Source organism: Citrus sinensis, chromosome 5 (genome assembly GCF_022201045.2).
Source record: "Citrus sinensis cultivar Valencia sweet orange chromosome 5, DVS_A1.0, whole genome shotgun sequence".
Classification (NCBI taxonomy): Eukaryota; Viridiplantae; Streptophyta; class Magnoliopsida; order Sapindales; family Rutaceae; genus Citrus; species Citrus sinensis.
Genome location: NC_068560.1, coordinates 13823584 through 13843791, shown reverse-complemented (window position 1 = coordinate 13843791; position 20208 = coordinate 13823584). Strand labels below are relative to the sequence as shown.

At 30.6% G+C, this 20208-nt stretch overlaps 1 protein-coding gene and 1 long non-coding RNA gene across 4 annotated transcripts; one reads left to right on the top strand and one right to left on the bottom strand.

The window, feature by feature from the left end:
• Positions 1-1106: 1106 nt before the first annotated feature.
• On the bottom strand, positions 1107-18381 carry LOC102607425 (peroxidase 43). Its single transcript, XM_006494019.3, has 4 exons — positions 18119-18381; positions 17806-17988; positions 17523-17685; positions 1107-1653 (listed from the first exon to the last, which is right to left on the bottom strand). Exons 1-4 carry the CDS (start codon positions 18317-18319, stop codon positions 1232-1234), a joined length of 969 nt encoding a protein of 322 aa, XP_006494082.2. The 5' UTR covers positions 18320-18381; the 3' UTR covers positions 1107-1231.
• LOC107174777 (uncharacterized) lies at positions 8775-17371 on the top strand. Of its 3 annotated transcripts, XR_008055017.1 has the most exons (3): positions 8775-9348; positions 9490-9553; positions 9882-17371. It is a non-coding gene; the product is annotated as an uncharacterized LOC107174777 (long non-coding RNA). The 3 variants fall into 3 exon arrangements; XR_008055016.1 differs by having other exon boundaries at positions 8775-9553; positions 9885-17371; XR_008055015.1 differs by having other exon boundaries at positions 8775-9553.
• Positions 18382-20208: the final 1827 nt, after the last annotated feature.

The following is a 20208-nucleotide window of genomic DNA, read 5'->3' as shown; positions in this document are numbered from 1 at the left end:
AAGAATCAGAGAAGGCGATTTCAATTTTGTTTTACGAGCGATCCGCAATCATCCAAATCCTAAGTTAATCTGAAATTGAAAACAAAATCAATAAAATATATTTATATAAAGATGTATATAATGTTTATTTTCTTGTCTAAAATCTGAACAAGTCAGAATTTAAATGAAGTCTGAATAGGTTTAAATACAAATGTTAATTCATGTTTGTTTTTCTCTTTTTTAATATTTAAATATAAGTGATATCTTTTTTGTTTTTATAAATTAAAAAATATTTTAAACATAATTATTTGACCTTTACATAAGTAAAAATAAATAAAGGAATTAAGTTTTATAATTTAGAAAAGAAGTATTTTGATAGAGACATATTTAGAATACAATATTTACTTGTCATTTAAATCTCTTCTTATTCACATAAAAGTTACATAAAGTTCACTTTTTTACTCAAATATAAATGTCTGAAAATAAAACATAAATCACAAAAAAGAAACAAGTAAATTTTTTTTAAATAATTAAAAATTAATAAAATTTCAAATTTCAAACCCTTAACCAACAAAACCGTAGTTAAAATATTATCTATTCGCAACCAACAATATATGGCGGTAAAGTTTCAACATGAAGTGATTGAAATTCAAACTCCAAAATACAAAAGGCCTCTTTTTGCCTCTACCAAAACAAATTTTTCAATTAACATCGCAAATCATGAATTTCTACTCGTGAAAGTATGATTTTTGGCTTTAGAAGATTTTACTTGCTACTATCGCATCGCGCAATTGCACAAAAAAGTTTTTAAGGAAGTACCATTAAAAATAAAATAATTTTTCAAAAGTTCATTAATAAATCAATGCTTACGTGACCCATGTCATAATCAAATTCTATCAGATAGTGCCACAGACAATATTATATCAATCAAATTCTATCAGATAGTGCCACAGACAATATTATATCAATCAAATTCTATCAGATAGTGCCACATATTAACTTAAATGATTTGGTGATACATGTGACAAAAGTTAAATGCACTTGTGATGTTATTTAGTAGTTGCATGAATTTTCAAACAAAGGTTACAGTTTGTGAATTTTGAAAAATAAGGGTGAACATAATCTATATTATTTTTTTTTTTTGATAGATAATCTATATTAATTTTGATACAGCATATTTGACAAATATTCAATTAAAATTGTCTAACCAAAAAAAAAAAAGACAAATAATGATCTGAATTTGGCAAACAGATCAGCTGAAAGCAGCACAAAGGCGTCTCACGTGACCTTGCTGCCCTGTTTTGACACCAATGTGGCCCATCTTCACAATTGACTCAACAAAATCAGCCTCAAAAGATGGACCAAATATTGGGTTTAGAATCCCTAAGTAGGAGTCAATTATGGCATTGGTAATTATGTCATCATTGAGCCTAGAATCAGATTCCAGAACAGCGAAGCCATCCTTAATGTTTTGCAAAATCTGCTTGTCAAATACCCTCTCACTTCCACGATCAATTGGTAATCGTACATTAACGTCGCCGTTCTGAGGGCAAGTTGCTTTTAGCTCTACAACGAAGCTAGGGTTGATTCCGGGATCGGATCCGCCACCAGGGAAAAAATTGTAAAGCCGTTTCGTCATGAAGAAACATGCGGTGGTTCCAATAGTATGCGCAGCTGAAAAGTAATAATAATAATAATAATTTTTTAAGAAAAGTTCCACCTAAATCTCTTTTTTATGTTATGAGATTCCCTTGACTTAAATAATTTATTTTAAAAAGTAACTTGATATTTCATGTATTTTACATAGAGTTATGTTGTATCTACTCAGTTGAAATAATTCACTTATATCAATCAAATAATGACACATTATTTATTATATCAGTTAAAATCTAAATTTAAATTAATATATTTCAACTAAATAAACGGTTTAAATTTAAAAATTGTATTTATGTTTCATCCATCTACCTTAAGATTCAGTAAATTTAATGGATAAAAATTAAGTTATTTTTTAAAAGAAAAACTCTAAATTAAGGAACCTTCCCTTTATATTGAATTATATTAAATTCCTGTAGTCTTACAACAACTAATGCAATTTATGAGGATTATTAGTATGATATGATCATGTTTGTCATCGAAGAGCTTTAAGGGGTCGAGTTAGTGGTTTTTGAAAAAAAAAATATGGGTTAAAAAAATGATTTGGACTTTGTCCATCCATCAATGTTACCTAGAGATGGCCAATAGGCCGAACAACACGTGGCACGGCTCATGTCCATACAGTATGGCACGACACGAGCATGTTTCAGTGAGGTACAGGGCACAACACGGCTCTAAAATTTTAGACACGCGGGCCTTAAAAACACGGCACAATTAGAGATGTACTAAGGACAGCATGATAAAAAAATCTGCAATAAGAATATTTTATTTTTTAATGAAAAAAATTTAAAATTTTATGATTTTTCAAATAACTTGAAATTGAATTTTTTAAATTCATTTAATTCTTAGTTTAAAAAAAATACTATAATTGATTTATATTTCTAATTTATTAAATAAATAATTGATATCATAATTTTAATGAATAAAATTATAAATATCATGATTTTATAAATATTCATTAATATTATTGTAAACTATGATTTATGACTTTATGTAAGTCCAAATTAACAATTAAGTTAACCCTTAAGAAAATTTTATTATTATTATTATTGTTGTTAAGTATTAAAAAAATTCTAATACTATAAGGTCAAGTGTAGTAATTAATATTATATTTTCTTACTATTACTAGTTTATTATTAGTAGATATGGACTTGAGTTTTAAATTTTCAATTCTATTAAATTTAAATAAAGGCATAGACCTAAAAAAAATATATAGATTTGAAAAAAGTACGCCAACAGCTTAGTATGCACTCTAAAAAAATTAAAAAAAAAGAAAAAAGAAAAAAGAAAAAAGCTTGTTGGACTTTTTTTCTCAGGCACGACACGGCATGTGTGGGCACGACACGAATGGGCCGGCACGTACCGGGCCGGGCCTAAGTAAAAAAAATTTAGGTATGACACGGTATGACATGAAACACATAGTAGGCACTGCACAAGCACGCATGGGGCTTGCTTTGGTGCCAGCACGGCCCATTGACCATCTCTAATGTTAACCGAACAAGAAAAAAAAAAAATCTTCGAAGCTTAAGGAAAATCATGAGACCCAACATTCCTGTATTTAAAGAAAACCAATTGTGACATTCCGTACACAAGCCCAATGCTATTAATTTAGTAAAATCCATTGCTCACAACCAGCACGTCACAAGTCAACCAAATGAAGCTTCTCATTGATAAATTCCTTTGCAATATTCTTCATTCATCTACATTAATTGTTTTCATAAAAAATCTATATTCTTTCCTATAGAAAATGTCTTTCATTTGTTTCCATTAATAATTTTTTTATCACAAGGTGTACTCGTGAATGGGAGGGGATGGGCTGGGTGCATGGGGTGGGATGATTTAAGGAAACTAGATGGGCTGCCAGTGACACCACTCACAACTGAAATCACTTTTTTTAAGGGAAAAAAAAAAAAGGAAAATCCCTTTTCGAAACTAACAATGATATTTGAACCTCAAATAATCTCACAAGCCCCTACTATTTTCAAAATTACTCTTGTTAAATATAAATAGAAGTAAAAAATAAAAATAAAACCTCAGCTGAAGCTTCAGCATCACACGACTTGAACCATTGTTCTTGGAGGAGCAATGTGGTGCTGAAGTTGGAAGGCCAAAGCGTATGATCGGTTGTCCTAGTCTTCTATTATACAGATGTTAAGGTGTTTTGGATTCTTAGAGCAGCGGATTTCTCTGATTCAAAGAGTTATTTTTAGGCCCGGTGCTCGATGGTGGTGAATTAGGTTAGCCACTGATTTTTCCAATCTCAAGATGATCTTGGGTAGGGTAGGGTGGTCCTCTTTTCATATGCTTGTTTATTATGACTGCTAAGTTTCTTTATGGGGTTCAGATCGTTTTTATTCTCATGGTGGGTATGGGTTGGGTTGGGTTGGGTTGCATAGAATTTGTAAAAATCCAACCCAATCTATTATTAAATTGGTTGAGATAATCTCAATCCAACCTAATTAAATAAACATGTTCAATTCAATCCAACTCAACTCTTAAATTATCAGGTTAGCCTGGGCTGGGTTGATTGGGTTGAAGGTTTGAAGTCAAATTAATATTAAAAAATAAATAAAGAAAAAGATATGAAAATTAAAATAAAATTTATTGAAATCAAATATAAAAATATTATATTATAAAAATTCTATTCACTATCTAGTATTTGATAAAGAAAACTAAAAGAATATAGAATGAATAAAACAAAAAAGTACCTTAATTTATTGAGAATTGAGATTTAAGAGAGTGATTTTAGTTTTGGAATTAGAGTCTAGAGCAGTAGATACAAGAACAAAATAATCTCTTTTATGAAAGAATAAAAAGAAAATAAAAATATAGATTAGCCGTTTCAATTTTTAGGATTTTGCAATTGAAAATTATCTTCTTCTTTTTATTATTATTATTATTTATGTGGGTTAGATTGGGTTACATGGGTTCATCATAAATGACCCAACCTAACCCAATTGTTGATTGGGTTCGAAAAAATTGACCCAATTAACCAATAATAATCCACTCAACCTGTCAAAATTAAATTGAGTTAGGTCAATTGGGTTGGATTAGATTTACCCACCCCTAATTCTCAGTATTCTTATGCGGTATTGCATGACACAGTGCGGCCTAATCTTATCTCCCATTAGAGTTTTGTTGATAATATTATTATTTTTTCTAGGGTTAATTACCCATGGGTGATAGATTTTTTGACAAATTTTTAAAAGGTGACACGTTTTTTTAAAATACTTGATCAGGTGACAATCCGTTAACTTTGTTGTTAACTTTAACGAGGACAATAAATTAATTACAAAATAACATTTTTACCCCTACAATTAATTATTAAATGACATTTCTATCCCTAAAATTAGTTATAAAATATATTGTTACCCCTACTCAATTATTTTTTATTTTTTAAAGAGAAAACATTATAAAAAGTTACATCTAAGTGCAATTAATGAGTTTTTTTTGGTTAAATTATATAATTTTAAAAAAAAATTCTTGTTGAATCAAACTGGGTAATTAACTTTTTTTTTTCTAATATAGAGCCTTCAGCGGCTTATAGACTTCCTTCATCACTACGAGGCAGTTCCAGGCTAGTTGATTAATCAGGCTAAGAGTAGCTTTTATATTAAACTAGGAAATAGGACCGCGCTTTGCGCATCTTTAAAAAAAAAATTTAGTATTATCTTTTTTTTTTTACTTTGCACTTGATGAAATTGATAAAAAATATGAATTAATTTTTTTTTAAAGATAACACAGCCTTATAAAACTAATGTTATTTATGAAAATTAATTATTTTTTTGTTAACTTTAAAAAAATATATTAATATGTATAGTTAAGTGTACACAACCTTTTCATCAATAAAAATTATGTTCACACTAATCAATTCTCCATTCTTCTTGGTATTAACAGACTCCCACATCCTACAAAACCTAACTCTTATCATCCAACTATCTTTATCATTGTTCAATTTATGAAGAAAATAGTACTCTATGAAGCACACAATACTAAAAATTCAAATAAGTCAAAAAATAAAAACACAAGAACATTTCTAAAGAGGATGTTGGTTAAATAAAAAAAAACTCAAATATAACAAATTTTAAATACTTAATGTTTATAGAGTTTGAAGAAGTTAAAAGACACTAAACAAAAGATTGCATAATTAAATATGAGATTATGACATTAAAATTAAGCTCTAGTGGCATTGGTGAGGGAAGATGAAGGAATCTTCCTTCCTACATTAATTAGTTGATGTATTTTAAACCACTAAAGTTTAGTTGTTGGCTTAATAAAATAAATGAATGTTTCAAGACCTATAATTAATTATTATTAATGGTTACATATTGTTGAATTTAAATAGAAAAAGGAAGAGACATGTAATCTTTTGTAATATAATAATTATTTTTATTTATTTTTTATTTTAATATTTTGTAATGTAATTATTTTTTAATCTCAACCAATCTATTAGATAATAGAGAATATAAAAAGATGAGAAATAATGATGCCACAAATCTTAACTACTTAATATTTATAGAGTTTGAAGAAGCCAAAAGGCACTAAACAAAATGTTGTATAATTAAATATGAGATTAATGAAATTAAAATTAGACCGTAATGGCATTGTTGAAGGAAGATGAAGGAACATTCCTTCCTATAAGTTTAATTTTGGCTTAATAAAATAAATGAATATTTCAAGACTTATAATTAATTATTATTAATGGTTACATATTATTGAATTTAAATAGAAAGAGAAAGAGACATGTAAGCTTTTGTAATCTAATAATTATTTTTTATTTTTAATATTTTGTAATGTAATTATTTTTTTAATCTCAACCAATTTATTAGATAATAGATAATAAAGAATACAATAAGATGAGAAATAGTGATGACACATTATATATATATTTTAGCTTCGACTTCTCGCCAGACCATTGTCGACTCTATTACACATTTTTTTACAGTGCCAATCACTTATTTTAGGTGCTTGATTTATACGGGGTTCCTTAAGAATGCCTACTTTGATGATATGATTCAAAAGGTCAGTGACAGGATCTCTAATTGGGCTAATCAATTGCTTTCCTTTGATAGGAAGCTGATGCTTCTTCGGCATGTGTTGTCCTCTATGCTTTTGTATTCGTTTCATGCCCTTTGGCTACCTTGGCTATTATTTAGTATTTGGAAAGACTTGTCACTCGTTTTTTATGGGGTGATACAGATATTAAGAGATAGATGGCTCAATTTGTTATCTGGTTAAAAAGGGTGGTTTGGGCTTTTCATCATTTGCTAATTTGTCTAAGGCTCTCGAGTTAAAGCTTTGGTGGTAATTTCATGGGTTTTTTTTAATTTAAATATGCCCTATTTGTCCTTAAATACCAAATCTATACCCCATTACATATATATATCTTGTGAAAGTGTAAAAAATAAAAAATAACCTAAAAAAACCATCTATTTATGTGTACTTCCTCTCTCATGACTTCTACATAATAACACAACCAAAGTCGAGTATACTCGACTTTTTACCTGACTTAATTAAAAGGAAAATTTTCATTTCAATTTGAGTCGAGTATTTTCAACCAATTACCAAACTTCAATGAAAAGTCAAGAATTTTTGCTGAATAAATATTGGGTGAGGTTAAATTAAAATCGGGTATTCTCGACTCTTTACTCGACTTACTTAAAAAAATTAAAAAAATTTCAGATAATTTTTTATTTCAATTGAAGTCGAGTATTCTTGACTATTTACCCGACTAATATGAAAAAAATCGAAAATTTATACTGAATTACTAATTGTGTATGGTTTGGTTAAATAGTCGAGTATTCTCGACTATTTACTTGACTATTTACTCGACTTACTTGAAAAAATTCAGATAAATTTTTATTTCAATTGAAGTCGAGTATTCTCGACTATTTACCCGACTAACATGAAAAAGTCGAGGATTTATGTTGAATTACTAATTGTGTATGGTTTGGTTGAAGTTGAGTATTCTCGACTATTTACCCGACTTCGAGGAGTTGGGTTTAGTTTTATGAAGATTTAGTTGTGGTTATTTTTGTACTTTCTCTAATTTTTTAGAGTATATATGCGTAAAATTTAAGGTAGTGTTTACTTTTTGGATTAAAGTGGGAATCCTAGGATTGAGAGTGTGAAATGAGAGTGAGAGTAGGTTGTTTACTTGCACTATAATGGAAGCATGGAATGGAGATCATAATCCAATTTATGTGTTTACTTTGTCTTGAATCGGGAGTAAATAGTTTTAAATTACAATTTTATCCTTATTTAAAGAATTATAGTTTTTAATTACAAAGTTAATAAAAAATATATTTAGTGAATAAACATTTATTTTATTATATTTGTAAATTTATAATAATTATTAATATTCTCAATTATGAACATCACAATTTTTTATTAATTTTAATTTTAATTATATAAATTAAAAATTGTTGATAAGGGCAATATAAATGAAATATTTTTACTATTAACGTAGTATGAAATTAATATTTTCTTAGAATAAACTATTTATTGGTATTAATTATTAATATTAAATAAATATAATACTATTATTTTTAAATAAATATAATAATATTATATTTTCAAATAAAGATGGTATATAGTAATATTATTAATTCTCTATTAATATAATAATATTATTTTTAAGTAAATTAAACTTAGATTCAAACCCAATTATTATTTAGTTAAATATAATACTATTATTTAAATATTTATTAAATATAATTATAGTAAATTTAATAAAAAGAAGAGTAAATATAAAATGAAACATAATTTTATTTAATATAATTATGTTAAATTTATTATTTATTAATATAATATTATTGAGTACAAAATTAATATTTTTTTTGAATAAACTATTTATTATTATTAATTATTAATATTAAAAAAATATAGTACTATTATTTTTAAAATAAATATAATAATATTATATTATTAAATAAAAATAGCATATAGTAATTTTTATTAATTCTCTATTAATATAATAATATTATTTTTAAGTAATTTTAACTTATAATCAATGTAAATTATTATTTAGTTAAATATAATAATATTATTTATTTTATTTTATTAAATATAAAACATTAAATTAAATTAAAAAATGGTAGAAAAAGAAGAGGAGGGAGTGGACTCCCACCTCTCCTCACGGCAGTCCCACTCTCACTCCCCACTCAAAAAATGAGTGGGGCTCATAGAGTGAGATTCTTAATTCTTTCTTAATTTATTAAAGCAAATATTGGAATAGAAAGAATTCACACTCTTCACTCCTAGTCTAAAAAATAAACACAATCTTAGAGTGTTATAATTTTAGGTATATATTGGGTATTTCGAAGGGAATGGGTACATCTCCCACGCAATTCTCCCCAATTTCATGACCAGCGTTCTCTATGGACTTGTTTTATGAAGTTCAAGTATTGTATGACTAAACGCCTAGATACGGTCAATTTTGTTATCCTGTTTCTCCTCATTGGAGACTTCTTTGTTTTATTCGCTGCATCGCTGAGCCCCATGTGTTGGATGATAAATTGTTGGGCCTGTAGTTTTTGATATAATTGTTGGCTCGATTCCTGTCTTTTATTCTTATTTAATCCTAGTGTGGCATCCATGGTACTAATTTTTTTTATTAGAGGGGTGCTGTCTGAAAAGGGGAATCTGGCCCTGGATGGTGATTTTCAATTAAGGACTATTTTGGAGCTAATTCATGACTCTAAGCCTAGAGAAATGGTTTTTTCGTCTATATCCCATTGATATACTCCTTCCTTGGTTTTCTTTTTTCTTTGGAGGCTATTACATGGTTTTTTTGGTCACTGACAATGCTTTATACTCAAGGATTTTTACATGGTTTCTTGGTGTTTCTGTAACCAGACTACTGAGACCTCTAGGCATATGTTTCTCGATTGCTTGTAGGTCAAAGTGATCTGACTTTGAGGTCAGTTGCTTTTCTAACCCCTCATGCCATATTTGCTCATTGGCGATAGTGTGCCTCTTTATAGGGACTTATTCGGCTTTTCTTACATGCTTCTTTTTGTGGAATGCTTTAAAAGCTCGAAATGCTCTTAGGTTTGATTTGGCATCGTTTTCTATAGAAGTTGTTCACAGGGTGGTTTCAAACTTTAAACTTACTAATTTTGCATTTGGTTTTAAACAAACCTAACTGTTAGGGTCGTTAGCTCACTATTTGCAGGTGGATTGAGAGTAATTAAGCCGATTTGAAGGCTAATTAAGTTTCTCTTCTATTTGTTGATTGTTGTCTGTAGCAGTGAAGCTTTCGGTGGATGGTTGCTCTCAGGATAATCCTAGGTTGTTTGTTACTAGAGGTATCTTTCATGATCATTGAGGTATGGTTTTAGCATCTTATAGCTATTTTCTTAAGAACTAGTCGATTCTTTATGCTAAGCTAATGGCTATATGTGAGAGTTTGGAGTTTGCTACTCTGCATGGTTACTCTGTGCTTAAGGTAAAGTTTGATTTGACTATTGTAGTTTCTTAGATTACTTCTCATGGCTTTATGTAGTGAAATTATGTCTTTCTTCTTAGTTGAGTCTAAGCCATTCTTTTTCTCCCTTTGTTGTGGTCAGGCATGCTTGTTATGATGCTACTTCTGCAACTTATTTCATGGCTAATTAGGCTTATTCACATCAGATTCGTCAGCATTTAATGGGTCCTCAGGCTTTGCCTATTAATTTATCTAATATCATTCATCTGGGCGCGCAGGAAAACCCTCATGTTAAGAGAGTTTTTCATTTCATTCATTCTTTGCTATTTTACTTTTTTTTAATTTCATTCACTGTTTGCTACTTTGTTTTTTTTTTCTTTCATTTCATTCACTCTTTGCTAGTTCGCATTTGATTCTTGCTCTTGGATTTTTTATACTCTATTGTATTTCTCTTAGATGACTTTGAGGTTTTAGTTTATACTCTCTCTATTTGTATTTGTCAGTTAATAATCTATATTACAGGTAGGGGTCCCATGGTGGTCTTCTAAAAAGAAAGAAAAAACGACCGCTCAAAATCAATCAATAGCTACCAGTCATCAAAACCGCACTCTTCTCAAACCTTTATACACCTTTGTAGTTAATCCTGCATCTATCTTTTGTCACAATGCCTGAAATCGCCCTTCAAAATCCTTTATTGATATTGTTGCCGTCTGTTCAGCTCCTTTCACCCCTATTGAGTCAATTCTGCTCTACTGGGGAGAATTTGCTATTCACTTTTCAACTAAGAAAATTTGGTCCATGGTAAAAGCTTATAAATTATCACTTGTTCGTAAGTCCTCCTTTGGCCACCAGCAATGGATATCATTCACAAGTTTTTTATGTCTTTTTAAGTTAAAGGGAAACTCCCAAGTTTCCTTGTTGGATAATGGATATATTATTATCAAGCTTGAGATGGAAGAAGATTATTCCAAAATTTGGATTTGGCATACCTTGTACATTAATAGTAGAGGTATGCATCTTTTTAAGTGGATAACTGATTTTTAATGTTCTGAGGTATCTTCGATTGTGCTAATTTCAATATCTTTTCTATATTTACCTATTCATTTTATTAATTATGAAATCGCTCTATTCTCGATTGCTTCAGTTATTGAAAAGTCATTACATGTAGATCACGTTGCAGCCTTTGTGATAGGTCATCTGTTGCTAAAGTTTTGGTTGAATACGACGTTTTGTGTTCTTTATTACCACTTCTATGGGTTAGTAAAATCAACTTTAGATTTTAGGATAATGTTATTTTTAAAGAGGTACCCTCTTATAGTACCTCAGTTACTTTTCTTGAGCTTGTTATCTGAATAACCTTGGGCTGCAGAGGGCCCAATAGCCTATTTTATGAACCTTAGGATAAAGTGTTTATGGATAATGTGATGAAGCCTACTTTTGATGCTGTTGAGTGGTTCATATTCCTCAACATGTTGTTATTGCTGAAAATAAATCTCAGGGGCCTAGTGCACAACTTGTTTTGGTTTAGGTATAGAATTTTGGGTCTGGTTTGCAGATTAATCCTACTAAGGAGATCCGATTGTTGGGGCTTATGGTTTCTAGTGAGGTTTCTTTGTATACTTTTACTCATATTCCTTCTGATCAGGACACGGAGACTGAATTAATTGCCCAGACTTGAGTTTCTATGGCTACTGATAGCAATGTTGTCATGATTGACTAAGGTGCATGTACAATGCTCATTGAGTATACTGTGCAGTTGCAGATGGCCCTCAATTTGCACTGTACTATATTTTTTATGATGTTTTTTAGGGTAGTGACTACAATTTTGGGTTTTGAGGAAAGTGACAATCGTTTAGGTTTGTCTATATTTGATACAGTTGCAGCTTTTCGGATGAATTAGGGGAGGATGCATGATTTTTGTTTGTTTCTGAGGAGAATCGAACCTCTGCCCCTTATGATGCAATGATTGATAATATGGATGGCTTGAGGGTTGCTAGGTCATCCTAGGATTCTACTTTAGCTACGAGCCGAAAATTCCATAATACTTAATGGTGGGTTGTGACCCATTCTTCCACTTGTCAATGATTAATATGTTTACATAGAATATTAAGGGATTAGTAAAGCCCTCGCTATACATAGATTGTGATAATTGATTCGGATGTATTGTTTATGTTTGTTTTGTATTTTGGAAAATTTTATTGAGGTTGATAGGCTAGAGTCTACTTATGTTTGACATAGGATGAATCATGTTATTTCTTCATAGTCTGGGAAGATATAGGTGTCTTGGTCTTCACCATTCTCTATAGAGTTACTCTAGGATGTGTCTTATATATTACATTACTGGGTTAGCCATTCTTTTTTTCCTGTTCATGTTCTTATATCTTATGTTTATGCTAATTGCACTATTCCTATGCGAGAGGATTTGTGGGATGCCCTTGTGGCCTTTGCTGATAGGCATGATAGTTCTTGGATTATGAGAGGGGATTTTAATATTATATAGTTCTTGGATTATGAGAGGGAATTTTAATATTATATAGTTCTTGGATTATAAGAGAGGATTTCAATGTTATGCAATCTCCTTCTAAATCTCTCGTGGGTATGCTCAACCTTAGGGTGTTATGATACATTTAATTTAGTTTTAGTTTTATTAGACAGTGGTTTGGAAGATGTTGACCTTGTTGCAAGTCTTTTTACTAAGACTAACGGTCATAAGGCTTCTTGATAGGTTGGTGAATAATTCACAGTATTCTAATCTCTTTTTTTTTCAGATTACCTACATGAATCGCATTGTTTCGAACCATTCCTTTGCTGTTGCCTTTTGACAGGGACTCGGCCAGAGGGTCTTCTAAGTTTAAATTTTTGCATGCTTGGCTTAAGCATCATGCTTTCTGCAATATTGAGCGGCAATGTTGGTTTGCCCCGATTTTTAGAACAGGGATAAGGGCTTTTTGACAAAAAGCTAGTTTTGTTGAAGCTCTGCCTAAATGCTTGGAATAAGTATGTGTTTTATAATGTATTTTAGTGGGTTAAAGTGGCTCAGGAAGATATGGCTTAGAAGGGGAGGCAGTGTGATATTTCTAGCTCTACTGAAGATAGAGTGGTTTTCTCAAATGCTAGGGCTCGATAGCAACATGCTTTGCTTTTTAAGAAGTTTTTTTTTTTGGCACCAATCTAATGTTCGGTGGGTCCAAGAGGGGGATCCATGATAATTCAGAAGATAGGCATCTCCTAAACTTTTAAGGGAATAATGTGGTGCTAAAATTAAACATGGCCAAGGCGTATGATTGGATCTCCTGGACCTCTTTTATCTATATATTGAGGTGTTTAGGACTTTTAGAGCAGTGGTTTTCCTTGATTCAGAAGCCTATCTCTGCTCCTTGGTTTTCCATGATGGTGAATAGGGTTAGCCACAAGCTTTTCCAATCCCATGGTGGTCTTCGGTAGGGCTATCCTCTTTCTCCGTGCCTGTTTATTATTGTTGTAGAGTTCTTTTCTTAAGGTTTAGATCGTTTGTATTCTCAGTACCCTTCTTTGCATAATTGTACTACTACACCTGTTCATGTCTCTTATTTAAGTTTTGCTGATGATATTGTTATTTTTCCTAATGAGATCTGATCGAGCCTTCAACAGCTTAAAGATTTCCTACACCGCTATAATGCAATTTTGTGTCAGTTGATTAGTTATGCCACGAGCATTTTTTATATTGGGAGCTTGACCTCTACTTCTCATTAGGCTTATTTTAGCTCTTTTACTAGTGTTCAATAGCAATCACTTCCATTCATTTATCTCAGGTGCAGTATTCATATTAGGAGACATGCTTACTTGCGTAAATGGAATTCAATTTGTTATCTGGTTGAGAAGCATAACTTTTTTAGCTATTCTTTTGACAATATGGCTAAGGCTCTAGAGCTTAAGCTTTGTTTGCACTTTCATGATTAGCTTCCTTCATGGGCTACTTTTATGAAATCTAAGTATTGCAAAGCTATGCATCTAGTTCTGATTTAGTTTTGCTATCTTGCTTCTCGTGCTTTTACTCTATTCTTTGTTGCTGAGCCATATATGCATTGGATGGTTAGTTATGGGCTTTGTAGTTTCTAATATAATTGTTAGCTGAGCTCTTGCCACTTATTCTTATACGGTTCTTTCTAGGACATAATCTATGGTGTCAATTCTTTTTTTTATTAGAGGGGCACTGTCTAGGATAGGGGTAAACTCTGGGATGTTTTGACCTCTTTGATTGCATGTTGGTCTTTATTTTCAAAGTAGGACTGAATTTATTAAGGTGGAATATGGCTCTTAATGGTAATTTCTATTTGCATGCAACTCGGGAGTTTGTGTATGGCTCTAGGCCTAGGGATAAAGTTTTATCTATTATTTGGTAGTGGCATATTCCTTCCTGAGTTTCTCTTTCTTTCTTTAAAAGCTGTGACATAGTTTTTTGGCCATTAATGATGCTTTGTGTTCGAGGAGTTTTCATGTGATTTCTTGGTGCTTCTGTGGTCGGGCTGCTGAGACTTCTAGACATCTACTTCTCAATTGCCCGTAGTTTTGATAGGTTTGGCTCTATTTTCATCATGCTTTACTTGTTCATTGGCAGTGAAGTACCACTTCTTAGGGCATATTCAAGTTATTTTTCCTTACTTTAGTTTGTGACTTGTTTGGAAGGCTTGTCATGTCTTCAGATTCAACTTGATGGCGTTCTTTATTGATATGTTTACTTATAGGTAGATTTAACTTGATGGCGTTCTTTATTGATTTGTTTACTTATAGGTTGGTTTCAGACTTTAGTTTTGCTAATTTTGCCTTTGGTTTTAAACCATCCACATCCCAATTGCGAGGATTTTAAGCCCTTAGATTGCAGAAGATTTAAGAGTTATTGAGCCAAACAAGAGGTTGATTAGGTTAGTTTTCTTGTTGCAATCATCGCCTGGGGTGGTGAAGCTAACCATGGTTGGTTGTTCCAAGGGCAACCCTAGGTTGTCAGTTGGTGGTCGCAATTTTTTGTGAAGGTTAAGAGATTGCTACTCAGTTTGGTTGCTCTATGCTTGAACTTAAAACAGAGTCTGATTCGGCCACCATGGTTTCATTGATTGATTCTCATGGCTCTGTGTGATGGGAATATGTTTATACTTTAGGTTGAGTCCATGTTATATCTTCTACCTTTTCAGTCTTGGTTAGGTATGTACTTTGGGAGGCTACCTCTGTAGCTGATTTCAAGTCTTGGTTAGGTATGTACTTTGGGAGGCTACCTCTGTAGCTGATTTCATGGATAATTGGACTTGCATTCATCGCTTTCATCAGTATTTCTTCAGTCGTTGGGGCTTTCCTATAAACTTATCTTAGATTACTCATTTGGATGTGTAGGAAGTTCCTCATGTCAGGCATTAGATTTTACCTATCCTTTTGCTTTAATTGTTTTATTATCTTTTTCTTCTCGGTGAGCTTTTATACATTTTCCTTGTATCTACTCTTGGAGTTGAAGGTATTGGATTATGTCCCTCTATATATGTATTTTTTTATTTAATAATTTGTATTAGAAGCAGGGATCCAACCTAACCCTACCATCTCGGGGGTATTAGAGAGAGAAAAATAGTGAAAGGAAACTTCCTCCAAAAACAATCGCAAGCAATGAGATCTTAAATCATTGTGAGAATCTAACATTGCGTGCATGTAAGCAGCGAGATGCAAACAATTTTACTATCACAAGCAGATACTTATTGGGTTGTAACACGTGCAAACAGCTACAAACACATGCCGATCATGTTAGTGATTGGGATTAAGCATATTGCAATATTGTATTGTTGGTGACAAATCTCAGTGGTAGTTAGAGGATTTGGGTGATTCAATTCAATTTTGTGTCAGCATAGTAAATTTGGGATTTGTTATTATTTTCATTCATTAAACCAAATTCACTATGCTTTAAAATAATAAAAATTAAAAAAATAATTAAAAATAAATATTGTTCAATATGATGATTGATTTAGTGATGATGCTCGAGTGTAAATGAGAAAGAAAAGAAAAAAAATTAAACATGTTTATTTTTCATTTTTTTCATGAGGGCATTTTAAAATAGATAAAATAAATTTTAAAAAAGAAACTACTAAGATAAATTGAGAGGTCAAATGTCACTACTATTTTCAATTAGGTGACACAATGTAAGGGCTTTTGAGAAAAAAATATTCATATAGGTCTAGCACTGAACGGTCATAATAATGTTGGATTTTGATGTGATTTTATTGTTATAATTTTGTCGTACCATAAATAGCTTTTCCCACCACAATGAGTGGGATAATGCATATTTAGTATGGCTTACTATTGCCAAAAGTGTTTGTATATTTTCGTAAACTCTTTTTAAATTTTCACTAATTTTTTATTGTATTTTATGTAAAAATTTTTAGATTAAATAAGCTACTTTTACTTTACTAGCAAGTTCAAATTTTAAACTTTTGAAAGTAGAGGTTGTAAAGTATTTTTACAAAGTTAAAATATCTAAAATATTTTTATTTTAGAATCTTGTTTCATTCACTTTAGAACATAACTATAAAAAACTTATCTAGTAGATAATTTTACAAGTTTTAGTAAAACTTGTCATCGACAACTAAATAACTCTTTTTTTTTTTAATAAACGCTCTACTTAAAAAAATCTACTTAAATAGATTCTATTAAAAAACTTAACCAAACAAAGACCAGAGAAGATACTATGGCCTAAGCCTAGTTTTTGATTTTTATCTTTTTTTTTTCTAAATACATCCATTTCTAGTTCTAATCAACACAATTCATACGGCCACCAAAACATTTCAAAATAAATTTTTGTTTAACTGTTAAAAATAATTGGGTTGGAAATTTTCCCGAACAAGTGAGGACCTGGGCTTTAAATCAACAATGGGCCGAGGCATGTCCTCTTTTCTCCCTCAATTCTTTCAACTTTAGTGTTCGAATTGGGATGATACACTCGTGTTGGAGGCGGTTGGGTCGACTCCAATGGAAGTGCTTGGAGATTTAATGGCCCAGTAGTGTCGGTCTTTGTATGAACTTTTCAGATAACTATTTGAATGATGTTACTTTCGGTGAGGCGGTGGTCTTGCCTTTGGCTTACGAATTGCTAGTTAGTTTGATTTATCTCTATTAATTATCAAATCAGATTCGTTATATGCATAGTGCCAAAGTCGGTTTTTTGTATTTGTCATGTCTTAGTTGTGAGCAGTAAATTTTGTGTTATTCTGATTCTTTTGTATGGATGACAATTTTTCCATCGGAATTTACTTGTAATTTTCTGAGATTTTTTATAATGCGATTATTCTAACTTTCATTTTTTTTAAAAAAAAATTATACATGCATATATTTAGAATTGGCCTTAATGATACCTGATCATTTTAATCAGAGTGTCCACCAACCATATTGTCATTAGAGATGCATGAGAGAGAGAGAGAGAGAGAGAGAGAGAGAGAGAGAGAAAGCATACCGCTAAGAAGTACTAGATCCTTCTCCGATAGCCCTTTGTGCAAAAACTTAGTCTTGAGTTGCTGAATTGAATCACTAACATCGGGCATATCATCTGCCAGCGTAACATTTGAAACTTCACCATCTCTGCGCCCGGTTGGAACCTGGTAGCTCGGTCCATTTGACTGCATTCATCAATTATTAATTATATTAATCTTTAATTGACGATAGCGTACGTACGATAGCTTAAATGTAAAGAAATTAGATGTTTATTAATAAATAAATTATTAAGGAGTTAAACAAACTAGAGCTATAGCATCTCGAGCTGCCAAGGCCACAATATCTGCACAAGACACAACTCCTGGGCATGCATCTTCCGAGCGGGCCTTGGCTTTTTCTACTACTTCAAACCCTCCAACACCTTGGTGACCAAATGCATGCTTCTCAGCATTTGGACCGTTCTCTATTAGAATTGATCCATCGCACCCCTAGCAAACAGTTTACAAAAAATTAATTTAATTTACTTATCATTATTTACATAATTATGAAAGATAATTTTTTTCAAAAAAAAAAGAAAAAGAAAAAAGACAGGCAGAAATAATTATGGTTACAGAAGACCTCAACGAAGCAATCATGGAAATGGAGCCTAAGCAAGACTGCGGCCAAGTTGGGGTCTGAGACAACTGCATCTTGAACTACACTACTGACAATAGACTCTGCTTCAGGGCATGTTTCAGAATAAAAGCCGATTTTGAGCTGCCCAGCAGAGTAGCGGATTAAAAATACTAATGCAAACAGCAATGCATAAAATAGGGCCATAGATTGCGATAGAGAAAGAAGAACAGAGAAGAGATGAAGGCAGATAATTTATTAATTTGTCTTTCTTTATGTATATAAAGAATGGAGAGATAATATTGCCACGCAGTATTTCCTACGCTGACAGCATGGAGGTTGAGAGCAATGTGTCATCTAAACTGCATGTACTTCGTCTACTTGTTCTTTGTAATTTCCTCTCAACATATCTGTAATTATAACTTACAAATCTTTTTCATAACTTTCCTTTAATACCAGTGTTTTATATTATATAGTTTAAGGACTTAAAATTATGATCATTAAAGTACGATTAAAGTTTTCAGTCATTGGACCATTTAATTCAATATCATCTAAATGTAAAGTAACAACATTTATGGTGCCTTTTTTTTTTTTTTTAAATTACGAAATTGAAATCTAAAATAGGAATGATTGGTGGTTACTAAACTAGAAATGTTAATGAGAATAAAATATGTGGAGTCCATTTGTTTTTGAGGTTAAGGAATGAGAACTTGACCGGGTAGGGAATTAAGTTTTTATTACTTAAATTTTATTTGTCCTTAATAAAACATAATTATATTATGTTATTGTATTATTGATATTGTTATTGTTATTATTATTATCTTTTTTTTAAATTGTTGTTGTTAATAATAATTACAATATTTTTTTAACAATAATAATAATAATAATACTATTAATTAATAAAATTAACTTAATAATAATAATATTAACAATAATAATAGTACTCTTAATAATGGTAATGAAATTAATAATCACAATAATCATTTTAACTAATAATATTAATATTAATAATAATAATAATTTTATTAATTATTATCATCAACAGTAATTACTTTCAATAATAATAATAATCAAAATTATTATAATAAATAATGACAATAATCAACTAAGGTCATTTTAATAACTTGCAATAATTCATTTTAATTTCAAGACAAAAAAAGCATCAACAGTAACACAATTCATTCCAATTACGATTCATACAATTAAAGTAAACAATTTATTTTAATTTTTATTTCCCATTCTAATTCCAGTTCATTCCAATTCCAACCGATTTTTATTATTCTTTTATTAAACACGCCATTAAGTTATCATGTATCTACCATTGGATTGATAAATTTAATGGATGAAAGCTTAAATAATAAATTTTAAGTCAAAGAAATCCCACCCATAAATAAGTTATACTTGCTATATTTTCTTTTATTCTCTATAATTTAGTCAATCATCGCAGTTAATTATCGTCTTTAATTTTATGAATTGCTCAAAAGCATTCTTGTCATATACATTTTGGTTGAAGTTTACTTCATTATCCTCTACTTTTTACTTATTGTAAATTATATTTGTTTGAATTATAAATTTTATCAGAAAAAAACTATTTATATGTAATAGATATAGAAATAATGGAAAAATTTTAGAGTTATCAATTAATTACATTTTTAGGATAACTTCTGCTAATCATTTATGTGAGTAAAATCATATTTTTATGTATCAAAATAGTTCTAGTGACAGAATAATCTTTTAATGTAAATTCTTTTACAAATTCTTACAATGTTAATCGTAAAATTATTGGCTAATACAAAGAGCAAAAGTTGACTACTATTGAGCTATTGTCAAACTTCCTTGTAATTATGTACTACCTTTATTGTCTTTATTGTCGATGTATCTCTTCAAATAAATAGTAAAATCTCATTTGAAATTTTTTTAGTTTGCCAAAATCTATAATTTCATAAGTATTTTTGTCAATTTTATTATTTAGAGTGCCCAGACTAGATGGGCAATGGGCCATGCTAGCTCAGGCTGCATAGGCCCATCATTGTTCGTACGGCACAAAGCATGACACAACCCATCAATGGGCCGTGCTGGGTCAATCATTCTGGTCT

Bases quoted from the DNA above. Each gene is read 5' to 3' on its own strand.
- LOC102607425 (XM_006494019.3), bottom strand. From the start codon at position 18,319: ATGGCCCTATTTTATGCATTGCTGTTTGCATTAGTATTTTTAATCCGC. The intron at 17,686-17,805 runs GTTTGTTTAACT...TGATGAATGCAG, and splicing joins CTCGAGATGCTATAGCTCTA to TCAAATGGACCGAGCTACCA. The intron at 1,654-17,522 runs GTATGCTTTCTC...ATTACTTTTCAG, and splicing joins GGATCTAGTACTTCTTAGCG to CTGCGCATACTATTGGAACC.